At 49.0% G+C, this 23,807-nt stretch overlaps 1 protein-coding gene across 23 annotated transcripts in view; it reads left to right on the top strand.

Annotated features, from left to right (window-relative positions):
- The window catches only part of KALRN (kalirin RhoGEF kinase), a 660,095-nt gene that overhangs the window by 209,658 nt on the left and 426,630 nt on the right, over positions 1 to 23,807 (top strand). For all 23 annotated transcript variants that reach the window (XM_077884356.1, XM_077884355.1, XM_077884353.1 and 20 more), the window contains 2 exons: positions 15,440 to 15,632; positions 16,004 to 16,516. In XM_077884356.1, the coding sequence (XP_077740482.1) occupies positions 15,440 to 15,632; positions 16,004 to 16,516 (706 nt within the window). The remainder of the gene's footprint in view (positions 1 to 15,439; positions 15,633 to 16,003; positions 16,517 to 23,807) is intronic.

The following is a 23,807-nucleotide window of genomic DNA, read 5'->3' as shown; positions in this document are numbered from 1 at the left end:
TGCCAGGGTCTGCCTTCCAGATATGGAGTCAGGGAGGGCAGATGCAGCTTTCCTCTAGGGTATCCTCTCCCTGTGTGAGGGGCTGTACCCACAGGCAGAGCCACCGAGTGGGTAGACTGGCTCTATGGCACAGAGAGGAGTGCCCTTGGCCGGAAGACGGAGCATGGGGGATTGTGCGAGGGGAGCAGAAGTGGACTCTGTCTCTCCAAGGAGTATTCCTGTTTCCAAGCTGAGCATGTGCGACAGCCAGCCCCGCTTCTCCCGGAATCCAGACAGGAGCACTTTGTCAGAGCCGTGGTGACTCAGCGAGGACAAATGTTTTCTAGATGACTTACCGACATACCCACGTGTGTGTCCTGATGGCCCTGCTCTGTCTTCCCTTCCCTTCCCCCTTCCCTTCCCTTTCCAAGCCTCCCTGTCTCCCCACTCCATCTCTTTCCAGGTCAGGCAAGGACTAGCCTTGGTTTTGAGAGTTACTCAAAAACCCCCAAACCCGTGTTTTTCCCCTCTTTCCTCTCTTAGACAGTTCTGTGCCATTTTAAGCTAGAATGTCATCTGATCTCAACCCTAGTAATTCATGTACCAGGTTTTGCACAGAAACTCCTCTTGGCCTGGTGCCTGAGGCCAGGTCTCATCTAGTGCTGTGACATGTCACTCTGCCCCAATCCCTTTCAGGGGAGGGAATGTGCACTCATCTCCCGAGGGTAAGCTCCTTTCCTTTGCAGGAAACTCAGGCCTCCAACCCACTTGCTGAAGGGAAACTCCCTGTTTCGGACCTGGAGGAAGGCAAGAACCACTCCCACCCCTCACCCAGCCCTGTCAGTAGTGGGGTGTCCCACTAGGGGACTGCACCTTGGTCCAGAGTTCATTCCATGCATACACGGGATTGCTCAGTTCTTACCTACACACACTGGCTCCGAGAGGATGATCCAGCAGTCCTCTAGCTTTTGCAGGCTGCCCCTGAACGCATAGACTAATGAGGGGGAACCCAGTTCTTGCCCTTGGGAAGGCTTGCACTCTGTTTGAAATTCCAGAGTCCACTGGAGAAGACAAAATCGAATGTTTTCAAGGCAGTAGTTCAATAGGCAAGCCAGCTAAATGGGCTTAGCCAGAGAAAACTCACTGGACGTAAAGTCTGACCTGGATCTTTCAAGAAGTAGGTAGGATGCTGGAGCTGGAGGAGGAGGGGCCGCAGAGATCAGCCAGGCCAACCCCTTCATTATGAGAGTGCTGTGACAGGCCCAAGGCTGCCCAGCTGGCCAGTGGCGATGCCGGGACCAGTTGCTGCCACCCGGCGCTGCCCACTGGCATGGACAGAGCCTGCAGGACAGCAGGTGGCCCCCAGAGCCGCATGCACCAGAGGTCAGGGACTCCCCAGGGTCAGGAACAGAAGCTTATTCCATGCACACGAGAGCTTCCCGAGCCTCTGAGCTAGCTGCTGGTGGGAGCCCTGCCTGTTTAGTTCCCAATTCCAAACATGTCCCCCTCTGTCAGGTTACATCTGTCTGGCTGTCTGGAACCTTCCTTGCTGTTCTCAGACTCCCCACTTGTGTCTAGGCCATTGCAGGGTTTTTTTTTTTTTTTTCTTCTCCATATATGTCATGGGGATCGCATCAGTGCCCTTGGCCAGGTGCCCGAGGGGAGGGCTGGCTGCAGGATGCGGGCCTCCTGCCCCATGGAAAGGAGGGCTCCTTTGTTGGTAAAGCCCAGGGGGCGCACAGGGGGGACTGTGTAAGGGGTGGCTGGGGGTGTCTGTGTTGGTGGGTAGGTTCGGGCATGTATCTGCCCGTGTTGTAGGCAAATAGCGCTGGGCTTTCCAGAAGGTACCATTATGGGGCACCCGGGTGGCTCTGTGATTGAGTGTCTGCCTTGGGCCCAGGGCGTGACCCCGGGGTCCCGGGATTGAGTCCCACGTCGGGCTCCCGGTGCATGGAGCCTGCTTCTCCCTCCGCCTGTGTCTCTGCCTCTCTCTCTCTCTCTCTCTCTCTGTTTGTCTCTCATGAATAAATAAATAGAATCTTAAAACCGCAAAGACCCGTTTGGCCCCAGCCTGACTATGGGGGTGGGGTGGAGGGAAGAGGCAGTGGAGAAAGCCGGAGGGGCGGCCCGAGTCTGTCTGGGCAGGACAGGAGGACGGGCACAGGGGAGGGCTGTGGGCAAGGGCTGTGGTTCAGTTTCCAGCTTGTTCTTTCTCTCCCTCTGCTGCTCTGGTTTCTGTTTGTCGCCGCCTGGAGTCCCGGCCGCCCAGAGGGAGGGGTGGGAGCTCCGTGGGGCCGGGCCGGAGCCCGCTGTGGGGCAGGGGGCAGGCGCCACCTCCAGGGCGGCTCCCTGGGCCTACCAGCCCCCACTTCTAGGAGCGCCTGTTGCCATCCTCCTCCCCCAGCCAAGAGCGGCCCCTTCCAGCTCCTGCTCCCGAGCCCGAGCCCCAAGAAAGCAGGGGCTCTTCCTCTGGCGAATGGAAGCTCCGTTTCCGAGCCGGCCCGGCCTGCGAGATCGTCGGGGCCCTTGTCAGGCCCCGGCCGGTTGGCAAGGCCTCGCGGTTTGTGCAGCCAGCCCTGGCCCGCGCCTCCGAGGGAGCCGTCCTCTGGAAGGTTGCCTGCTTTCACCTTGGTCCTGCTGTCACTCATGCCGTTTCTGGAACTCTCTTTGGGAGCCTCCTTCAGTCTCTGGCATGCTCTTTTGACAAAGTAGATTTTTTTTAGAAAGTGTGTGTGTGTGTGTGTGTGTGTGTGTTGAAGGTCCATTTAGGACAAGTCAACACGCGGATGCAGAGGTCCTGGTGTGATTTTTAAGCCACTAGACCTATCATTTCATGGCCACACCTGGGGATGTTTGGAGTAATCTTGGCGCCTGGGTCTTTGCTATTCCATACTTGACTACACCCTGTGGGTGGGGGTGGGGGTGGCAGGGAGGGGACCACAGAGAATCAGCCATGTCCTTGCTTCAGGCACATGTGCAATCAGCGTTGTTTGTTTAAGCAGCTTCATTTGAGTGGAATTGAGTAAGAGACTTTAAAGAGGTGGAAAACGGCAACCTTCTTCATTTGGGCTCCAGTGTGAAGCTTCCCTGGGACTCGGACTTGGGCAAGGGTTGGGTTTTGCTTCTGGGAATATTGAGCCTGGGAAACTGGCAAGGGGGAGCTCCTAGACCTGGAAACGGGCATGCAAATCTGCGTGGTCTTGACTGTAGTAGTGGCTTAACCGTGGACGGCTGTACATTTGAGTCACTGGGGAACTTTTAAACACTCCTGAGTCCAAGCCAAGACCAATTAATCAATCTCCTCACTTTACAGAAGAGGAGTTGAAGCTTTGATTTTTCTTTTTTCAAAATTTTATAGACCTTTTTTTTTTAAGATTTTATTTATTTATTCACGAGAGACACAAAGAGAGAGAGAGGCAGAGACACAGGCAGAGGGAGAAGCAGGCTCCATGCAGGGAGCCTGATGTGGGACTCGATCCCAGGACTCCAGGATCACGCCCTGGGCCAAAGGCAGGTGCTAAACCCCTGAGTCACCAGGGGATCTCGGAGGCTTTGATTTAGAACAAAGCCTCAACTTTGACCTTTGCCCTCCAGCCCTGGCATCACAGGTCCGAGGAGCAAGGGTAAAAGATGCATGGTTAAATGGGTAGAAAAGGCACAAATTCTGTGGAATAATCATGATCTGGAGGGGTGCCTGGGTGGCTCAGTGGTTGAGCGTCTGCCTTTGCTCAGGGTGTGATCCCAGGGTCCTGGGATGGAGTCCCACGTCGGGCTCCCTGCATGGAGCCTGCGTCTCCCTCTGCCTGTGTCTCTGCGCCCCCCCCCCGCCCCCATGTGTCTCTCATGAATAAATAAATATAATGCTTAAAATACATCGTGACCTGAGATAGTGGACAAAGAATGAATTCTAGTAAAACAAATAGACAAAACCCCCCCAAAACAAGAAATAAACAAAAAATAAGAAATAAAGCAAAACCTCTGGATGGATTGACATGGATTCTGAGGAGAGCTTGACAGAAAGCCAGCTGGTAGTGGACAGTCCCCTGTGAGCCAGCCAAGAGACATCTACAATAGGTCAGGGGGCCCACCACCTCTCAGAGCTCCTCCTGCCTTCCAGCCACCCAGCCACCCAGGAGCCCTCCCCATTGTGAAGGGTGAGTTTGAGAACTATCGGTGCCAGCAAACACTGATTCACTACACAGCCTTCCCGAGAGAGTGGCTCATTTCTCAGTAAGGCACTGTCTCCTTCAGTGTTCTTTTTACAGCTTCTGATTATACCAATTAGAAACTTAAAAGCAGGTGCTAATGTGTTTTTAACACTTTTCTTTAACACCTGCTGATTTCTGGTTGGTTGAGAAAGTGGATGTGGTGTGGTTTGGGGCAATCTGTGGAGGGCTGCTATTAGAAGAACGGTAAGGAGTAGACAACGGTTAACCCAGGTCAGAGTGACGGGCGAAGAATTGGAGGGAAACCTAGAACCTACAGCCAGAGACTCTCCACAGCCTGAGAATGGCACAAGAACTCTGACACATATGGGTCAAGGGGATCTGTTACTCCTCGGAACTCCAGGGACCTTCCTTTCTGCTCATATTTGGAATTGGAGAACTCAGCCCATGAAATGATTTCAGGGAGACACAGGTGCAGCAGAGTTCTAGGGAAAAGGGTGCAGTGGGTGACTCCTTGGGGCTACTCTTTCTTCCTTCCTTTGCTGGTTTCTTTCTGCTCATGGAGAACTGTCTGCAGGTATTAAAGGCTGCCCACGCAGCGTGGTAAGACCTCTCCAGTCATCCTTCCTCAGCATCCCGTGATGCTGGTTGGCTTGCACCTGCGTGCGGGGACAGAGCTGTGTATGGCAGGACCCCTGTGTATGGCAAAGCCTCTGAGATCCCCTGGTGACTCAGGGGTCCTTCACTTAGCTTGTCCTTCCTCTTTGTCGTCCACTGCTCAGTGACCAGGTCTAGCTGGTTCTCAACCCAGGGTACCCTGGACCTCCAACCAAGATTATTTGATGTTGGGGAGAATTTTTCTTCCTCTCATTTCCAGAGTTCTCGTGGCTGAATAGAAGACCTGAAGCAGGGGGATTGACAGCTGGATGGCTGGTACAAATGGCCAAAACATCCACCCAAACTGCGACCCTGAGCAAATCATCTTCTTGCTCGGGAACTTGCTGCCCTCAACCTCGAAAAAAGAGAGGGACAAAGACAACTGGAGCTTGAAACAACTTTAATGCTTCCTCCTGCTAATCCTTCACTTGCGGCCCTCAACTCTAAAATGAAGGAGTAGGAGGGTGCATTGAAGTTGGGTCAAGCCCAAGCTGTCTTTGTCTCTCTGAGACAAGGTAGCATAACAGATACAGGAATCAAACAGCACATTCAGATACTGATTTGACTCTTCCTGGTGACTTTAAGCCAGTTATTCAACTTCTTTAGTCTCAGGTCCCTTAGCTACTTGGGAGGTTCCTGTGGGGAGTTCATAGGATCATGCATACAGAATGCTTAGCATACAGAGATTCTCATGTGCTCAATAAAATTAGCTTTTATCATTAATATGTGTATGTCCCATTTTTATCAAAAACAGCTGCTCTGTTTCATTCCTTTGGCTCACATTTTATATTTCTCTCCAGCTTGAGTTTTTGAGTTCCCAAATTTAGAGCTCCAGCCTACGTCTGGCTGCTGGTCTCCTGCTTCCTTAGTGAACTTCGCTACCTCTGCTTCCTCCCTGTAATGGAGGAGCAGCCAACACACAGGCTCCTTTCCACCCCAGGGCCTTTGCACAGGCTGTTGCTGCTGCCTTCATTATTCTTTCTACAGCATTTCCTTAACTAGCAACTTCTCATAGTTTTGTTCTCTGCCTAAATGTCAGCTCCTCAGAGTGGCCTGTCCACCAACCAATAAGTTCTTAAGACTTATCACAATTTGCATCTATTTTACTTATCTAGCTACTCTCTTATGTCCATCTCTCCCCATAGAATATAACCTTCATGTTTCTGTATTGTCCACATTTATGTTCCTAATGCCTAGCACTAGGCCAGCCACAAAGTAAGGGCTCAATAAATATTTGTTGGATGTGTAAATTCATGAACTAATGGATAATACAGATGGATACGGATGGATGATACAGATGGATAAATTTATTTGCATGACACCATATTATTTATGAAACACCTTCATAAGTAGGCTCTCATTTTGAAGCCACATAAATGTCTATGAGGGATAAAGAAATTGGTTAGCCAGAGTTTGGCGGCAGTTACCCCACATATGGCAGCTGCCATGCAGAGTAAGGACAGGATTATGGCAATGTGTGAGAGGAACCTTGGTCCCAGTGGGGATAGAGTGGAATGGGAGGGAATGTATCAGTAAGGGAAGACTTCTTGGAGGAGGCGGCATGTGAGTTGAGCTTTGAAATTACAGTAGAAGTTACCTAGGCAAAGATGGGGTAGGTGTGGGCAGGCACAAAGTCATAGAAGTAAGAGAGGCCAAAGCATAATACAAGATTGAAACAAATAAGACAGTTGAGAGAAAGGCATGGATAACATGCTGTTTTGGCGAGGGGGAGATCAGGGTAGACATCTTGGAAAACCTGAGGGAGAAGATGGCATTTGCATCTGACCCCTTAGCCAGATGACAATGGGTGGTATCCAGGGTGGTTCACTGATATGGCCTGGATGGAAACCAGAGGGATGGTCTGGGTTTCACTTAGCCAGGGACCTGGGGAGGAGTTGAGGGAGCAGTGATTGAGAGGAAGCGGTACTTCCTGAGGCCAGACCTGTAACCCAAGGGGAAGCCCTGGCTTGACAGGTACTCCACACTGCTGTTCAGGTCCCAGAGCAATCCTCAGCTTGAGGCACTAGTATCTTAATCCCAGCCTCCCCCCATCACCCCAGCTAAAGGCATTGAGTCTTCAAATGTGTGAAGTAGGGCTGGGGTAATTATAGCAGCTAAGATAGAGGAAGCAAACCCAAAGGCCAACAAGCAGACAGATCATATGAGTGTGTGAATGAGCTGGAGACGGTTTAAAGAATGGCGAGTTTAAGCCTTCTCCAAAGACACTTGAATTCATTATAAGCAGCCATAGCAGTCATACCTAATAAAACCATTTGGGGGGACTGGGTTTAACAATGTGCTCTTAAATTGTGATTTCTGCCAGAGTTTGATGGCAGTTACCCCACATACGGCAGCTGCCATGCAGAGTAAGGACAGGATTATGGCAATGTGTGAGAGGAACCTTGGTCCTGGTCTGGCAACCAGGAGTGCAAAGTGTCCACGGTAACGTGCCTGTTCATTGGTTCTTCACCGCCCACCACTGAGACCCTTCACACCCGTATCAATCACACCTGGGACAGCCCTTACAGCATTCACAGCCTCATGGATCAAGAGACAGCTCTGGGGACATCAGATGTGGGCAGGGCCTGGGGGACCCAGAGGTGACCCAGGACTTGCCCACGTATTTTCGATAAGCCTGCCAGGTCAGGTGTCTGATAAGAAGCAGAAACTCCATGGTGATTTGATAGCAATTTAGAAGTAGAAAGGGAAGCCTGGGGAGCAGATCTCCAGCAGGTGCCTGGTTGAGCACAGATTGCTATGTTGGGAAAGGCAGCCACCAGGCCTTTCAGGGAAAGCCTCTCCAGGCCAAGAGAGGAGGAGCTCAGTTTTTGCAAAAAGAACCCAAAAATTGCACTGTGAGGACAGAAATCCTCCCAAGCCTGTGCTTCCAATAAATGACTCCATTTGAGAGAACATGACGATGTATATAGAGAAACCTGCTGCCATTTTTGACAGGCTCCTGTAGCGCGTAGCTGTTGGTGTGCCTGTCGAGCATGGCCCTGACTGGATAGCTGTGTGCTGCCTACTGTGTATTAATGTCTCTCTTAATCTGACTCAGACAAAGTGAGTATCCATTAAACTCCCACAAGCCACAGCTAAGAGACTCTAGGTATTGTCCTTGGAGCACCTGGGGAGCCTCCTGGGTCTCATCCCACACGGATTTTCATCATAATATCTGAAAGGAGTTCCCAAAGTCAGCATTTTTAAACAAGCGTCCTAGGCAATAATGAAAGTCACTAAAGTTTGAGAAGTATTGGCATAAAGTAGTACAAATGCTTTTTTGAGATCGCGCAAGCTTTGCTGCGTGAAAACAGCACCAATGACGGGTAATGAACAAAAGAGTAAATGGTCTAGAACTGAGTACAAGAAATATCTGATCAATCATAAAGTATACGTTTATATCCTGGGCCTGAGGGCTCCTGAGAGTTCATGAGAAGTTTACCGCGCAGTTTGAAGGGGTTGTAAGTTAGCACAGAGGGTGAGAAGCTGGTCGCGGGTGTCCAGGTCTCAAGGCCCAGAGGAGAGACGAGTGAGGCAGGAGGGAGTGAGCAGTGGATGTGTTCCCGCTGTAGAGTAGGGGATGTGGGAGCTGGGGAGGGTTACTCATCCTCCTTTCTCCTCCTCAGCGGATTTAAAGGCCTATTGCTCCAAACTTCACCTTTCTATGCTCCCATCCCTCCATATACAATGCAGTAGTCCTCTGCCCCTGAACATTTAATTTGGGCTAATAAATATCATTTAAAGAATAAATAACGAAAAGGAAGGTTACCTGTTATAGTCCAGGGTAATTTGGCTTACTCAAACTGCTCTCCATCGAGTGATGAGGTAAGTGGGAAGAAAAGAATCATATGGTCTCAAAGTAGCTCTGTACAAAATATTTAATTATAAAGGGTGAAAAAAATAACTCAGAGGATAACATGGCAAACACCCTCTATTTTTTTTTAACTCTATTTATTCATGAGAGAGAGAGAGAGAGGCAGAGACACACACAGAGGGAGAAGCAGGCTCCATGCAGGGAGCCCGATGCGGGACTCGATCTTGGGATTCTGGGATCACGCCCTGAGCTGAAGGCAGACGCTCAACCTGAGCCACCCAGGCGCCCCGGTAGACACCCTCGTAATCAAGTAATCAAAGTTCACTCTCAGTAATGGTTTAGCCAACGTCATGGGCTGCTTGTAAGCAATATCATGTACACCTGAGTGGATACAGTGAGAAAACCCAACATTTCAGTGACAATTCAGCCAATAGATGATCTGGATCTACCCATGAGAAAATACCAGGCAAAGCACAACTGAAGTACATTCTACAAAGTAGATTATAATCCTCGAAAATACCAAGGTAATCAAAGTCCAGGAAATTGAGGAACTGTCTCAAATTGAGGGAGACTACAAAGATCGGACCCCTGAGCAAACCACATGACCCTTGAAGGGTCTTTCTTAATTAAAAGGGCATTATCAGAACAATTGGTGAAACTGGAATTTGTTCTGGGAGCAGGGAGGCTTGGGGAAGAGGCGGGCAGGGGAGGTTTCTGGGGCTTGGGCAGCCAAAGAGCAGTGCGCAGACCCGGGTTGTTTCCAGAGTTGGGAAGACAGGGCCAGGGATGGGAGTGTGCCAAAAGCAACCTCTGATGACTTTGACGTTTCCTGTAATCATCTCAGAGATCAAGTAGGAAGACTGCTTCCCTGCTCCACCCAGTCTCTGCGCTAATGCCCTGAATCTACCCTGACCAATGGGACCAAAGAGGCCTCTTAGCTGCTAAATGCAACAATTCTGATCTCAGTTAGTGACCTACGTCTTTGCAGCATATGACACCGCGTTCCTCCTTGAAACGCCCTCTTCCCTGATCTCTTTGACTTCAGTCTTCTCTTGATTTTCTCTAACTTCTCTGTATTTTTTCCCTCAGACTCATCTACTTTCTTCTCCCATCTCTTAAACATTGGTATTCCCATAAGTCCTATCTTTTGAGTCAAGAAGTGTCTTTTCACCTTACTCATTTTCATTGGGTGCTCACTCACTTTTATGCGTTTCTACCACAGTTCATGAGTGTATCCATTCAGTAAGTATTATTGAGTGCCTACTCTGTGCCGGGCACTAATGATCCCTGAGTCGAAATTTGCAACCCGGATTTCTTTTAATTTCCAGACCACCTATCAAGTTGCCTTCAGAATTTCATGTATGTAGGAAATTCATAGATGTATGTTTTAGGCTGTGTGTCTTGAAATGGGGATTCAAGTGTAAATGATTTATGAAGGGCATCCTCCTCCGAAAAACTTGTAAAGGAGTTGGAGAAGCAGAGGAGGGAAAAGGAAGGACCCAGCAAGGATGTGGTCTCAGATAAAGTCTAGCTGGAGACTGGGAGAATGAGAAGCTTCTGGAGTATGAGTCACACTTCATAGTTATTCCACCTTTCTATCTTGTTATAGAAAGACACTGCTCCCCCCCACCCAACCCCCACCCTTGGTCTCTGGGCTTGTCACTGCCTAGGTGTCTCCTGGAGAAGTGTCACCCATCAATCAAAGGAAAATCTCCAAGTGAAAGTGATTGTAGGGGAAAGGAGAGAAAATGAGTGGGAAATATCAGAGAGGGTGAAAGAACATGAGAGATTCCTAACTCTGGGAAACGAACAAGGGGTAGTGGAAGGGGAGGTGGGCAGGGCTTGGGGTGACTGGGTGATGGACACTGAGGAGGGCACTTGGCAGGATGAGCACTGGGTCTTATGCTATATGTTGGCAAATCTAAGTCCAATAAAAAAAAAAAAATATATATATATATATATATATATACAAAAAAAAATAAAAGGAAAATCTCCAGAGATGGGCTCAGGTGTGAGCTGCTAGCTGCAACACTTTTAGAGCTCGAGGCTGGGTACAGTGGTCAATAAAGGGGCCCTGGTGGGACACCCACAGCATCTCTTATAGCCGCTGAGACTTACGTGGTAGAGATTATGTGTCCATACCCATAGCAAGTGCTTTACATGCATGAACAAACTTAAGCTTTAAGTCACCCTGTATTGTGGTTATTAGTATTCAGGTTTATTCCTGTTTTACAGGGAGGGGGCTAAGGCATAGGGATTAAATGTAACTTGCCCGAGGTTCCTCATTAAGTGAAGGATGGAGCCAGGATTCAGACCAAGGAAGGCTGGTTCTAGATTCCATGCCCTTATGTGCTACCTCAGTGTATTGAGTCTTAATATGCACCAGGCATTGATTTAGGCACTGGGGATCCAGCAGGGAAACTTGTACAAGAGTCCCTGCCCTCACTGAGGGACTCTGCGCCAAGAGTCCCTTACTTTCCAGTGAGGAAAGGTGAACTATAAGTGAATAAATGAAATACATGACTCAGATGGAAATAAGTGCTAAAGAGGAAAGTAAATAAGGGAAGGGCATGCTAGGTGGCAGCCGGAGCTTCGAATAGGGTGGCCCAAGGGAGACTTCATGTAGAAGGCATTTTAGCAAAAATCCAAAGGAGGTGGTTTCTCTGCTTCCACTCTGACCACTCCTTCTGGCTGACCCTGATTGACTCTCCCTCTGCACAGCTGCAGGGCAGTCCTGAATCACCTGTTCATGTTTCCTGAATGATCCCCTTCAGTGGTTCCTCATTGCCCTTAGGATAAATCCGGTGCTCCTGCCGTGGTATGAGAGCATCCTGATTTGAGGTCTGCTTCCATTCCTGCCTCTTCTTGGAAGGCTTGCTTCTACATTGTGATGCCCAGGGCAAGAGTAGTACCAAGGGAAACCCGCATACCCTGTGTGTACATTTTGAAAATTAACAGAGCAAGTGAACAAACTGTTAAATAAAGCATCTACTCTCTACTTCGACAAATACATCTTCATGGTGACTTAGAAGACCAACCTCACATTTAGATTTGTTGGGCTGCTCTGAGTTCTCTGCTAGAGCTTGATGATCCAGGGAGACTGGGCCCTCCCCCATGGTCCGCCTCCCTTCTCTGCCCACTGCCCAGCTCTGTCTTCCTGTGTGCGTGGGGACACCCCAGCTCGCGTATCTGTGTTCTAGCCATATCCCTGTGCTCATACTGTGGTGTTACTTGTCATTGGGGGATTGGACCTGGGAAAGAGATACATGTGGGCCGAGGAAGTAGGCTAAGGGCTCTTTGGGCATAGAGTTTTAGGTTTTTAGGTAGTAGGAGCTTAGTCTAGAAGGAGAGTGGGAGCAACACAGACTCCATGTGGCAAGTTGCTTTGTTCCCTGGGTGGGAGGGTGTGGAAAAGGAGGGTCAGAACCCAGAACAGGGCTCTCTAAAGCACATTGAGTGGTACCCTCTCATCACTCTCCCCTTACCCATGTGCCAAAACCAAAGTGAATTACTAGAACTTTTCAATATGCCATACTCTCTTGCTTCTGTGATTTTGTGATTTTGCACAGACTGCAGGATGGAGGGCATACACTTGGAATCCTTGTCCTAATTGTTCTCAACTCCTGTGAGCATCCTAACCTAATCCCCCATCACGGACCCTTAACTCCCACCCCCAATCACAGTATGGTATGGTATGATACAATATAGTGACCTGAGCGTGGGCTTTGAAGTCTTGGTTTTGATTCTCTGTTTAGCCACTTAGTAGTCATGTGCTTTAGGCAAATTCTGTGCCTCTGTTTTTGTTATTTCTTGTATGGAGATAACCATACCAGGTTTATAAGTTGTTGTGTGGATAAAATGAAATAATGGTTGTCAAGTGCCCAGCCACAGGCCCTGGCATAGAATAAGCTTTGGTAAAAAGTTCTTTCCCTCCCCCAGGCATGCTCCTTACATGAAACCAAACATACAGAGCACCTGGGGAGTTTAGGCTGTTTTCATAGTAAGATGGCAATTAGATTAGCTCTCAGCGCTCAGCCCCTGGGCGTCTGTCCCCATCTCCCAAGCTAGGGAGAATTTCCTAGAGAATATTAATGCCTGATTTCTACTTTGGGTTTTCAGGGATTATTAGTTAATAGTGTGTAGGCTGCTACCGATCGCCACATTTAGATACTGGGATAGTCACACTCCAGCTCTTGGTGGCAACACTATTCGTCGTTAGGGATGGAGATTTCTCCTGTCAGCATAATTACAGTAGCAGCAGTGGGGCCTGAGGAGCAGGTAAACAAGGTAAACAAGCTGGTCATCTTGCAGGAAAGACAAGACCCAAGGTTACTTTGCAGTGCCTGACGTAGAGGGCATGCGACAAATCTGAGTCAAGCCAAGTTAAGAACAATGAGAGAAGCCAGTAAACTCCAATAGAAAAATGGATAAAAGTCACAGAGAAATACTTATGGGCCAATAAGCTATAGCTAGTAGTCAAAGAAATGCAAATTTAAATGTAATGCAATATTTTTCTTAGAAAATGGGCAGGGATTTTTAAAATTCAGTGGCCAGGGCTGATGAGGCTACAACGGGGGGAGGGGGGACAACTGTCACACACGGCTAGTGGATATGGAAGTTGGTATGCCTTTCTGTAAAGAAATTATGAGAACAATTATGGTATAGGTTTAAGATGGACTCTGTGTCATTAAATGTAATAGTTTTGAAGGCATTTTAGGTATGAGAAAAAATTCTATGTTGCAGTAAAAAATAGAACACTATGCGGCATGAAAATTACGTGCACAAAAAAGACTGGAAAGAAACAGACAAGAGTATTATAACTCCTTACCATTAGCAGCTCTCATGTAGATCTTTGAATATTTTAACTTTTCTATAATTAGCAGGTGTTTCTCTTAAAATGGGAAGGGAATTCCATAAATTAAGAAAAAGTCATGTTGCTTTCAGATGATAGGGCAGAGAAAATTATTTATGGAAGACTCTGGCCGTTTGTCCATTCAGTAAGAGTCAAAGAAGAAGAGGCAACTCCTTTCCTTTGGAATGCAGGATCTGAGGAGGAACTCCTCTCATGTTGAGTGTAGTCTTTTGTATCAACAATAAAAAATGGAAAGAGGCTCCTTGCTTGGAAAATTTTCTGTCTAACTGGGAGGCCCAAGGACTGCCTTATGCTTGAGACAGTCGTACAATCACGGGAGCTGTGGTCTCTTCAAGAGTCTGTGACATTCTCATCACTGGTTGAGATTTGGGAACGAAGCCTAAAAAGGGGCTTTGTTTCCTTTTGCGGACCAAATCCTCCAAATGTGGCCTTACCTCCAGTAGCTAGAAGTGATTGATATGTGGTGGTACGCATCTGTGGGTCATGCAACATGCACAGTGGTTTAAGCAAGTGCTATGTGGAAATTAAAACATCTGAAGGTAATACTACACCATATTTATATAAAAATGTGAATTAACCAAAATCTATTTTTTTTTAAGATTTCATTTATTCATGAGACATAGAGAGAGAGAGAGAGAGAGAGTCAGAGACCCAGGCAGAGGGAGAAGCAGGCTCCATGCAGGGAGCCTGATGTGGGACTCGATCCGGGGTCTCCAGGATCAGGCCCTGGGCTGAAGGCGGCGCTAAACCGCTGAGCCACCCGGGCTGCCCCCAAAATCTATTTTGAGTCATAAAATAGATACATGGGTTAAATAAACCAAGAAGGATCGAAGGAAAGACCCCTAACTACCAAAACAGAGAATTTCTTCCAGATTGACATAACTATTTTGACCTTCATTTTTTTCCCCTTTCATTTCTTAGGAGTTACAGGTAAAATCCAAATTGACATGTTATAACCATTTTGACCTTCGTGGTTTTTTTTTTTTCTTTCATTTCTTAGGAGTTACAGCTTAAATAAATTTTGCTACTTAAGAAGTTGTATGGCAACATCTTGATTCACTTAGCCTAATTACTTTTCAGGTTTTCAAGATGGTCACTGTCACTTCATCTGGCCTTGATTTCAAGAGTAGTTTTTCCTCTCTTAGCTTCCTGAAACATGCCTTTTTACACCCTGACTGGTGTAATGGAAGTACATGAGAAAACTGGATGACATCCACGTCCCAAGCAGTCTCACCCTTGGCCATCTAAGAGCAAATAGCATGACTCAGAAACCTGATTTTTTTTAAAAAAATTGACATATATCTTGAACTACAAGTTACACATTTTATTTTATTTTATTTTTTTTTAAGTTACACATTTTAAATACAGTGGTGGCAAATACAGGTTAATGCTTCGTGCACCGTCACTAATCAATTGATAGAAGCAGCCCAGAGCCCTTTATGGAAAAAGATTTTTTGGACCAGTTTGGGTTCAGTGGTAAAGCATACCAGTGTCTGCCATTGACGTGGGCACAGGGATGGATAGAACTCATACCAAGGACTTTCCATCTCAGCTTTACGGGCAAGAGGGTCCTTGTCTTTAGAGAGATTGTATTCAACTGAGGAAAACATGATTCGTGCCAGGAGCAAGGAAAGGAGTCAAAAATTAAAAAGAAAAACACAATTATGAACACCTGAATAACATCCCAACAAGCGCAGTTGACCATAGGGAAGGCTAAGTTCCTTGCTAAGTGCTGGGAGAAACCAGAATGCCCTTAGTCAGTTGGGGTTAACCCTAGAAAGGTTTTCGGAGGCGGTGCATTTTGAGTCGGATCGGATTGGAAGGCAGCCAGGAGGCCCGGTGTGAGGTTGAAGGGGTGGCCCAGGTGAAAAGGAAGGCAGGTTTCCACCCAGAGTGACCAAAGTCTCAGCCACCCAGAGTGACCATGCCTGACCTCTGACCTCCCCGCAGTGAGGACGTGTGCAAACGTGGCTTCACCGTCATCATCGACATGCGGGGCTCTAAGTGGGACCTCATCAAGCCCCTCCTCAAGACGCTGCAGGAAGCCTTTCCAGCTGAGATCCATGTGGCCCTCATCATCAAACCTGACAACTTCTGGCAGAAACAGAAGACCAACTTCGGCAGCTCCAAATTCATCTTCGAGGTGAGCCAGACCTCTGAGCACCACCCTCTCCCTTCCCCTTGTGCTACCCGCGCTTCTCCCTCCTGCTCCTCTGGCCCCCCAATGACAGGCAGCATGGCAGGGGCTGATGTTTCAGGGTTCCTTGGTGCTGTGGCCTCCCCAGTCAGTCTGGGAAGGAGGAAGAGGCTCAAGAGGTCCTCTCCAACCTTCAGCCAGCCTGCAGAAACCGCTCCCCCTGGCTGATGTGTGGCTCCTGCCCGCGGGTGCTTGCTCTCCCTCTCACCCTTTCCGAGGCAGGCCGTGGTCTTATCCCCCCACCCCACCCCCCTCCCGGGCCTGCCCCCTGCCCGCCCGGCGCCAGCGAGGCCCCCTCTCTGTGTCTGCCCCCCTAGACGAGCATGGTGTCCGTGGAGGGCCTCACGAAGCTGGTGGACCCCTCGCAGCTGACCGAGGAGTTCGACGGCTCCCTGGACTACAACCACGAGGCATGGATCGAGCTGCGGCTGTCCCTGGAGGAGTTCTTCAACAGCGCCGTGCACCTGCTGTCCCGCCTCGAGGACCTGCAGGAGATGCTGGCGCGGAAGGAGTTCCCCGTGGACGTGGAAGGCTCGCGGCGGCTCATCGACGAGCACACGCAGCTCAAGAAGAAGGTGCTGAAGGCCCCCGTGGAGGAGCTGGACCGGGAGGGGCAGCGGCTGCTCCAGTGTATCCGCTGCAGCGACGGCTTCTCGGGGCGCAACTGCATCCCGGGCAGCGCCGACTTCCAGAGCCTCGTGCCCAAGATCACCAGCCTCCTGGACAAGCTGCACTCCACCCGGCAGCACCTGCACCAGATGTGGCACGTGCGCAAGCTCAAGCTGGACCAGTGCTTCCAGCTGCGGCTTTTCGAGCAGGACGCCGAGAAGGTAGGAGGGGACACGGCCAGTGGGGAGGGGGGCGCCCAGCTTTTTTTAGGGAAACCTATAGAGGTTGCAAGCTTTAAAACATGTGCCCACTGGGGGCACCTGGGTGGCTCCGTCGGTTCAGTATCCCACTCTTGATTTCAGCTCGGGTTGTGATCTCGGGGTGGTGGGATCCAGCCCCCTGTGGGGCTCTGTTTGGATCCTGTTGAGGTTCTCTCTCTCGCTCTGCTCCTCCCCTACCCCGCTCCTGCTGGTTGGCTCTACTTAAAAAAAAAAAAAAAGTGCCTACTGATTTAGGTTGATTTATTTTATTTTTATTTTTTTTTATTTATTTTAATCATATCTTTAGTCATTGGTCACTGACTTTAAAGCTGTCCTTATGTAGTGTTTACTATTGCCAGGTACTGTTGTAAGCACCACACGTGAATTAGCTCACTGTAATCATCTCGAGAGTCTTATGAAGTAGGTGGATTATCATTATCCCATTTTACAAATGGAGAAACTGGGAAGGTACAGAACTTGGCCAGTCTGCGAAGTGCCATGTGGCTGCAGAGACCACACTTTTATACTGTTGGACACTGCCCCAGTCAGGATGTGCTACAAAAATACTAATACTCTTATCAGTCACAAGAACAGGACTTGGTGATTATTGTCCTGCAGTCTCCTTTGCTTTCACTTTCACAGGCGGCATCTTATTTAATCTGTGCGGCCCTTTGATCCCTTGAGGTGGGTGGTGGTGTCTCTGCTGACATGCAGGGGAATGGGCTGCTCTTTGATCTTGGGGCTATTATGGCAGACGTGTCCTATGAATCCCGCTTTCTTGCGTTTGAAGTTCAGGGCTCTTCCTTCCATACCACTTCTTTCTAGAGGTTTTTCCTCAGCGGCTGAGTACGTTCTCAAGCAAGACCCTTTTTTTTTGCAGCAGGGAATCTTCAAAGCTTTCCCCTTATCAGGGCACATATGAGAAAGTGAAAAAGAAAAATATATGGTGCCTCTTTGCCAAAGACACAAAGTATCTTCTCTAGATTCTCTGCAAAGCTAAAGAAGAGAGTTTACTATCATATGCACTTTAATAAGAGTGAAATGAGTTTTCCTCCTATCAGTTTTCTGGGGAGAACTTATCTATAAATGCACAATCCTACTCTTAGGTATAGCATGACATCTTGGTAACCGGTGAGTTTTACAGACAGTGTCTGACGTACTGGTTTTCTGTCTTTTAAGAGTTTGTATTGAAAATGTCTCTAGGTATTTGGAAGTAATGAAATCAGGCTACAAAACTATATATAATTATGACCCCAATTTGTGTGAGAGTGTCAACACGGGTATAAATGGGAAAAAACTCACCATAACTCTACTAGTTTGGATTTCAAGGGCCCAAGCTTATGGTTGATTTTAATTTCTCTCTGTATTTTCTGTGCTTTCTAATCTTTTATGGTTCATAATCAGATGAAAATCGATGTATGTGATTTTTAAAGGATGCATAGATGCTTTCCACAAAAGATCTTTTGAACATCATGTAAGCCAGTTTGCACATGCAGAGGAGTTTCTTGCACAACCTTGGGGATTGTGAGGTTCCCTTGCAGCTTTCTTATGGGCTCCTTGCCCAGTGGCTGGGCAGTCTAGGTCCAGCCCTGGCCTGCCCCACGCTGGGGGGGTGGGGGGGGGGACTATAGAATCCCTGTCACTGCTCACCAAATGATGAGAGACACCAGGTCAGAAGCCAGCTGCTCTGTGAAGCCAGAGACAGGTACTTTGGCTCCTGTGACCAATATTGGAAAGGTGTGGATGTCTCTTTTTTTTTTTTTTTTTTTTTTTAAATTCATGAGAGACCGAGAGAGAGGCAGGCTCCATCCATGCAGGGAGCCTGACGCGGGACTCAATCCTAGGACCCCAGGATCATGCGCCAGGCTGAAGGCGGCAGCTAAACCGCTGAGCCCCCCCCCAGGGATCCCCCTGGACGTCTCCTTTTTACTTGCAGTCTCTTCTGCTCTGGGACGGGGGATCTGCTTTGCAGTCTGGCCTGGGCACCTGTTTCGGTGAGCCAGAGTTAGAAGGGAAGGCGGGGGACTCAGGTCTGCCTACAAGTGTTTTGTGTGAGACATTTCACTGCATCCCTGAATTTCAAGGATATGAGAAGCCTTTGTAGGGCACAGATAACACCTGCCTCAAAAACAAAACACCTGGGCAGCCCGGGTGGCTCAGCGGTTTAGCACCGCCTTCAGCCCAGGGCGTGATCCTGGACACCTGGGATCGAGTCCCGCGTTGGGCTCCCTGCATGGGGTCTGTTTCTTTCTTTCTTTCTTTCTTTTTTTTTTTTTTAAAGAATTTATTTATTTATTCATGAGAGACACACACACAGAGGGGGAGGGGGGGAAGAGACACAGGCAGAGGGAGAAGCAGGCCCCATGCAGGGAGCCCGACGTGGGACTCGATCCCAGATCTCCAGGATCACGCCCTGGGCTGAAGGTGGTGCTAAACCACTGAGCCCCCCGGGCTTCCCCGGGCCTGTTTCTCCCTCTGCCTGTGTCTCTGCCTTTTTCTCTCTCTGTGTCTCTCATGTATAAATAAATAAAATATTAAAAAAAAAAAACCCCACCACCTTAGCCTCAGAAATCCCCAGGTAGGGAAGGCTGACCTTCTAGAGTGAGCCAAGCACCAGCCCACCAAGCAGTAACTTCTGCCGCACATATATGTCCTCAATTCATGCTCACAAGATTCTTATGGTATATTATTGGTCCTGCTTCCCAGTCGAGGAAAGCTCAGAATGGATGGTGACAAGAACTGGGAGCTCAGAGAGGTGCGGGGCTCGCCGAGATCCCACTGTGGGTTAGACACAGCCAGTATTGGGTCTCTGAAGCCCACCCACGCTCCGAGTCAATAGCCCCGCTAGCCTGCTGCCCCCAGGCAGACCTCTGACCGCTGCCTCTTGGCCCTGCGCGCCCTGGCCCGCACCCTGGTGACTCTGGGGACAGTCTCACATCCCACCTTCTGATGCCCACTGGACAGCGGGGGCTCTTAGCCTTTCCATGCCATGGACCGTGCTCAGAATAACATTTGTAAAAAAAAAAAAAAAAAAAAAAAAAAAATATATATATATATATATATATATATATATATATATAAAATAACATTTGTGAATGTACAAAATAACATCTAGGCTTGGAAGATAATTCTTGAAATGCCGTTATTCCATTTTTAAAAATCACAATAACTTTTATACTTGTTTGGGAACATGTTAAATCACAAGCTCTGTTTGAAGTCTTCTAACTACCATGAGTTTGATGGAGTGAGGAACCTAAATGACAATTCAGGGCAACAACCTGATGTCTCTGAAAACGTGTGTGCTTCTGTTGGCATCGGAGGCACAGCTATTGCTAACCCTAATGTGGTTCGCTGCCTGCGTTCCTAATCGAAAGGAATGCTGTCTTTCAGTGAGAGGTCGGTGAAAATCAAGCTGTGGCTTTGCCCCCACCCAAGTACACAGTCCCTCGGTTCTATGCAGGACTCTAAGTTTTGGGTCCGTGTCCCCCGGTGGGTTCATAGCATAAAAGAAGTATGTGTAGTGTGTGGCATGCGTGTGATATGTTTGGTGTGTGTAGAGGAGGAGGGAAGGGAATATAAAAAAATGAAACAAGGGCAGCAAAGGGGTGATGGGAAGAGGGCAGCCCAGGAATATTTTGATATTGAGTCAGTGACGAACATGTGGCTCAGGCTTGACCCAGCTGCCACAGAAAATGTGCTGGGTGTAGGGCAGGAGAGAAAAACAGTCCTTCTATGTCGTTTCCAGATCAATTTAAAAGATCTGTGCAGAACCGAGTACCTCGGCCCTTGACTTATTTGGTGTTTCTGAAAAGGGATGAGGAGGGTGGCTGTGTGGGGTGAGGGTTATGTGGGTGCATCCCTGTTTATTTATTTTTGTTTGTTTTTTGTTTTTGTGTTTTTTTTTTTTGCATCCCCGTTTAAACAAGGGTGTGAGGACATAGTTACGGCATGAGCCACGTCTTAGCCCCCTTTCTTCTGGTAGGCTTGTTGGAGGCCTGCGATTCCAGATCTGGGGAACTCTTAGGAAACTGAGTTGTCACCCAGCTACTATTTTTGTGAAAGGGTGAGTGCAGCGTGTCCCTGATGGCCCTGTAGGGTGACAGCTTGTTTGCCAGGGCTTGAATAACAGGTGCTGCTCCCCATTTACCAGCTGGCCTTAGGGGAGTGAAGCCACCTCTCACCACCTTCCCCTGACCTCTGAGATGACCCTTCCTCATCTTGGGGGAAGGGAGGGGAGGAAGGAGGAGCCATTTTCCTTGCCAATTCAACATTTAGAGAGGAGGGACTCTGTTCCACAGATAATTCACAAGGCAGGCCACCCGTTCATTTAATAAACTGCTGAGCAGCTGTCATGAGCCCAAAACAAGGCACTTGGATAAAGCTGAGTAGGCTGGAGTTTCTGTCCTGGTATAGCAAGCTGTCGCAAGCTCCCAGTTATTATTCCTTCTGTCCGCCGTGTGCACCCCCTGCCCTAGGCACAGCCTCCCTGATTGGGGGGTTTTTAGAGAAGAGAGATCTGCACATCAGGAACGATAGGAGCACCTTGATGAGCAATCTGTGGGAGGACTGGGCTACTCAGAGGTGATTCAGGGAGCACACAGTGCATCTTGTTGGAAGATGAGCGGCGCGGCCTTGTGCTGTGCTCTCCAGTCTCTAACTAATGGGCCTGTCCTCCACAGTGCTCAGGGACCTCCGACAGGGCGCTCCTCCTTCGCCAGGTGCACTGATGGCTCTCTCTGCAGACCTGGCTCACAGCTGCAGGGGCCCCCAGGGGATGGAAGGGTCTACCCTGCAATCACTTCCCCTTGCCAGGCCGAAGGCAGGCCCCTTCCCCTGTAGGGGGTGGTTTGCTGTAGTAAGGTCACTAGGTACACTTGTTCCTTGTCCTCTCGCTGCTCAGAGGAGGATCCTCGTAGCCCCCCACCCCACCCCACCTTTCCTGGATGCCTAGGGCACGTCTTCCAGGATGTCAGAACTAGAAAAGACCTTGGAATCAGAAAGTGCCTCCCACACCCCGGGAGGAACCCAGCCGTGTCACACTGATGACAGCCATGGTGACCCCGTGATGCCCACCAACATGCCGAGGCCCATGACATGCATCGGAAAACCCCGAAGCCGCCGCACCATCTGCCTTCCAGTCTGCAGAAGGCCCAGTCCTCCAGGCTTTGCAGGAAAGAAGCATCCTGAAGGGCTCTAGCCTGTCACTGACCACTTACCTGATACAGAAACCTTCCTCCGCTCTGCTTCTGATTACATACTGATGTCTACGCAGGAGGCCTATGTGCTAGTTTTGCCCAAAGCCCTTCCAGAGAGAAGTATATTCCCACTTGCATGTGGGAGCAGTCCCCCCAAAGGGACAAGGCTCCTCTGCCGGGCTTCCAGTGTTAGAACCATGCTCGGGATGGGCTTCTGCAGCACAGTGGTTGTTTTCTGTGTAAAGCTGTGCTTGGAACGTGCTCCGGACCAGACCTTTAGCACCCCGGTCAGGAGGGCATTGAGGTGCCCACCTCCTCTTTGACCAACTCATGTGCTCACATGACCCTCACGGTTGCTTTGAGGAGACCGGCCTCACCATGCTGCCTGTGGCAAAGCCCCCTCTGGAGAACCGAATTCTAAATGTCTTCCTGCCTATTTATTCTCGCATGCTGAAATTCTGTTCACACCTGGGGGTGCCATATCTGGGCTGAAACAGAGCTGAGTGGGGATTCAGATTTGTTCTGAGGTGCCACTCTGCCAGTGGGGAGACCTTAGGTGCGTCTGGCCTCTCTGGTCTCTGATGATGTTCCCGGCCAAAGAAGGATGATGAATTTGTTCATAAACAGTACTCTCTCTTTGTGAAAATGTCTTTCAATGGGAGGAGCAGTGTGGCAGGGCGTGTGTGTGGTCATGGCAGTGGTGGTGGTGGTAGAGACGAGGCTTGTCAGGGGACATCTCAGAACCTCCAGGTTGAGGGGCACCTCGGTGGCTCAGTCAGTTAAGCGTCTGCCTTCAGGTCAGGTTGTGATCTTGGGGTCCTGGGATGGAGCCCCAAATAGGGCTCTCTGCTCGGTGGGGAGTCTGCTTTGCCCTTTTCTGCCACTCATGTTCTCTCTCAAATGAATAAATAAAATCTTAAAAAAAAAAAAAAAAAAAGAATCTCCACATTGATAAAGTTTGGTAAAGACCCCATCTACCCCAGCCGAATGTGCCTTGCATTTCTCCTCCTCGCACCCTTGCTCTATTAATGATATCCAAGCCTCTTTATTGCTCAAAAATTCTGTAATAATTTTTGGCCTTTTCCTGTTCATTCTCCCCTGTATATCTACAGTAGGCTTTTTGCTCTTTGGGGTTGTCATCTTGGCTGGTGATGGAATATGTGTTTTTCTCAGCAAATAGAGCCATCATCTCTTGAACTCTGGTCTTGCTAGGGAAAAAAAGGGGTGAGGGGGCAGCCTGAGCTGCTGCCCAACTGCCCAGGCTCATTCGGAGAATTGAACAGGGTGATAGGTGGTGCGTAGAGGTGCTGGTCCTGGGCTTCCCTTCCTTCCCCCTCCTCTTCAGTCCCTGGGGGCCTGCCGAGACCATGCAGAGCATCATCAGTGCTATCTTCCCAATGGGCTTGCTCTAGATAGTTTTCGATGATCCCTAAATGAAATAAAATCAAGAATTGAGTTTTGGGAGAAGTCAGCAATCAGGATGTAGGTTCACAGGGGTCCCCAGAGATCACTAGGCTGTGTGATACTCTTGGCTGAGACCCAGAGAGGAGCACCTAGATCAAAAGGGGGCCATATCTGTTGGGCGCAGGCTGGGGGAGCTGCCACAGGAGAGGTCTCTAGGAACACAGTCTATCCTTGAAGCAGCCACAGAGGAAAGTAATCCCTCCCCGTGCACCTTCTTCATCTGAGACACTTGTCATCTTCTGCTTTGCTTCATAGCTAAGGGTATATTTGTCTTGCAAAGTTTGTCCTGCAAACTTTGGGCCAGAAACACATCCAACAGTCCATCCAAGAAACACATCTATGCATTTTGATTTTCTTGGAGGTCCGTGCAACCAAAATAATGGGACCTTCATGTCGCCATGAGAAAGTATTTGTGGGGCCCACTGGGTGAAAGGCATCATGGCAGGCCGCCGGGCACTGTGCTAAGGGTTACGTGCTTATTGTGTTTCGCTGTGTGTATGTCCTGTTAACCACATTAGCCATTCAGGACGTCCCCAGGATGCCCTGTCCCTGGGCAAAGTATCCACTGCTGTTTCCTGCCCTCCCTCTCCTTC

Source organism: Canis aureus, chromosome 35 (assembly GCF_053574225.1).
Source record: "Canis aureus isolate CA01 chromosome 35, VMU_Caureus_v.1.0, whole genome shotgun sequence".
NCBI lineage: Eukaryota > Metazoa > Chordata > Mammalia > Carnivora > Canidae > Canis > Canis aureus.
The sequence above is the reverse complement of the archived record's forward strand: the minus strand, read 5'-3'. Positions and strand labels throughout refer to the sequence as shown.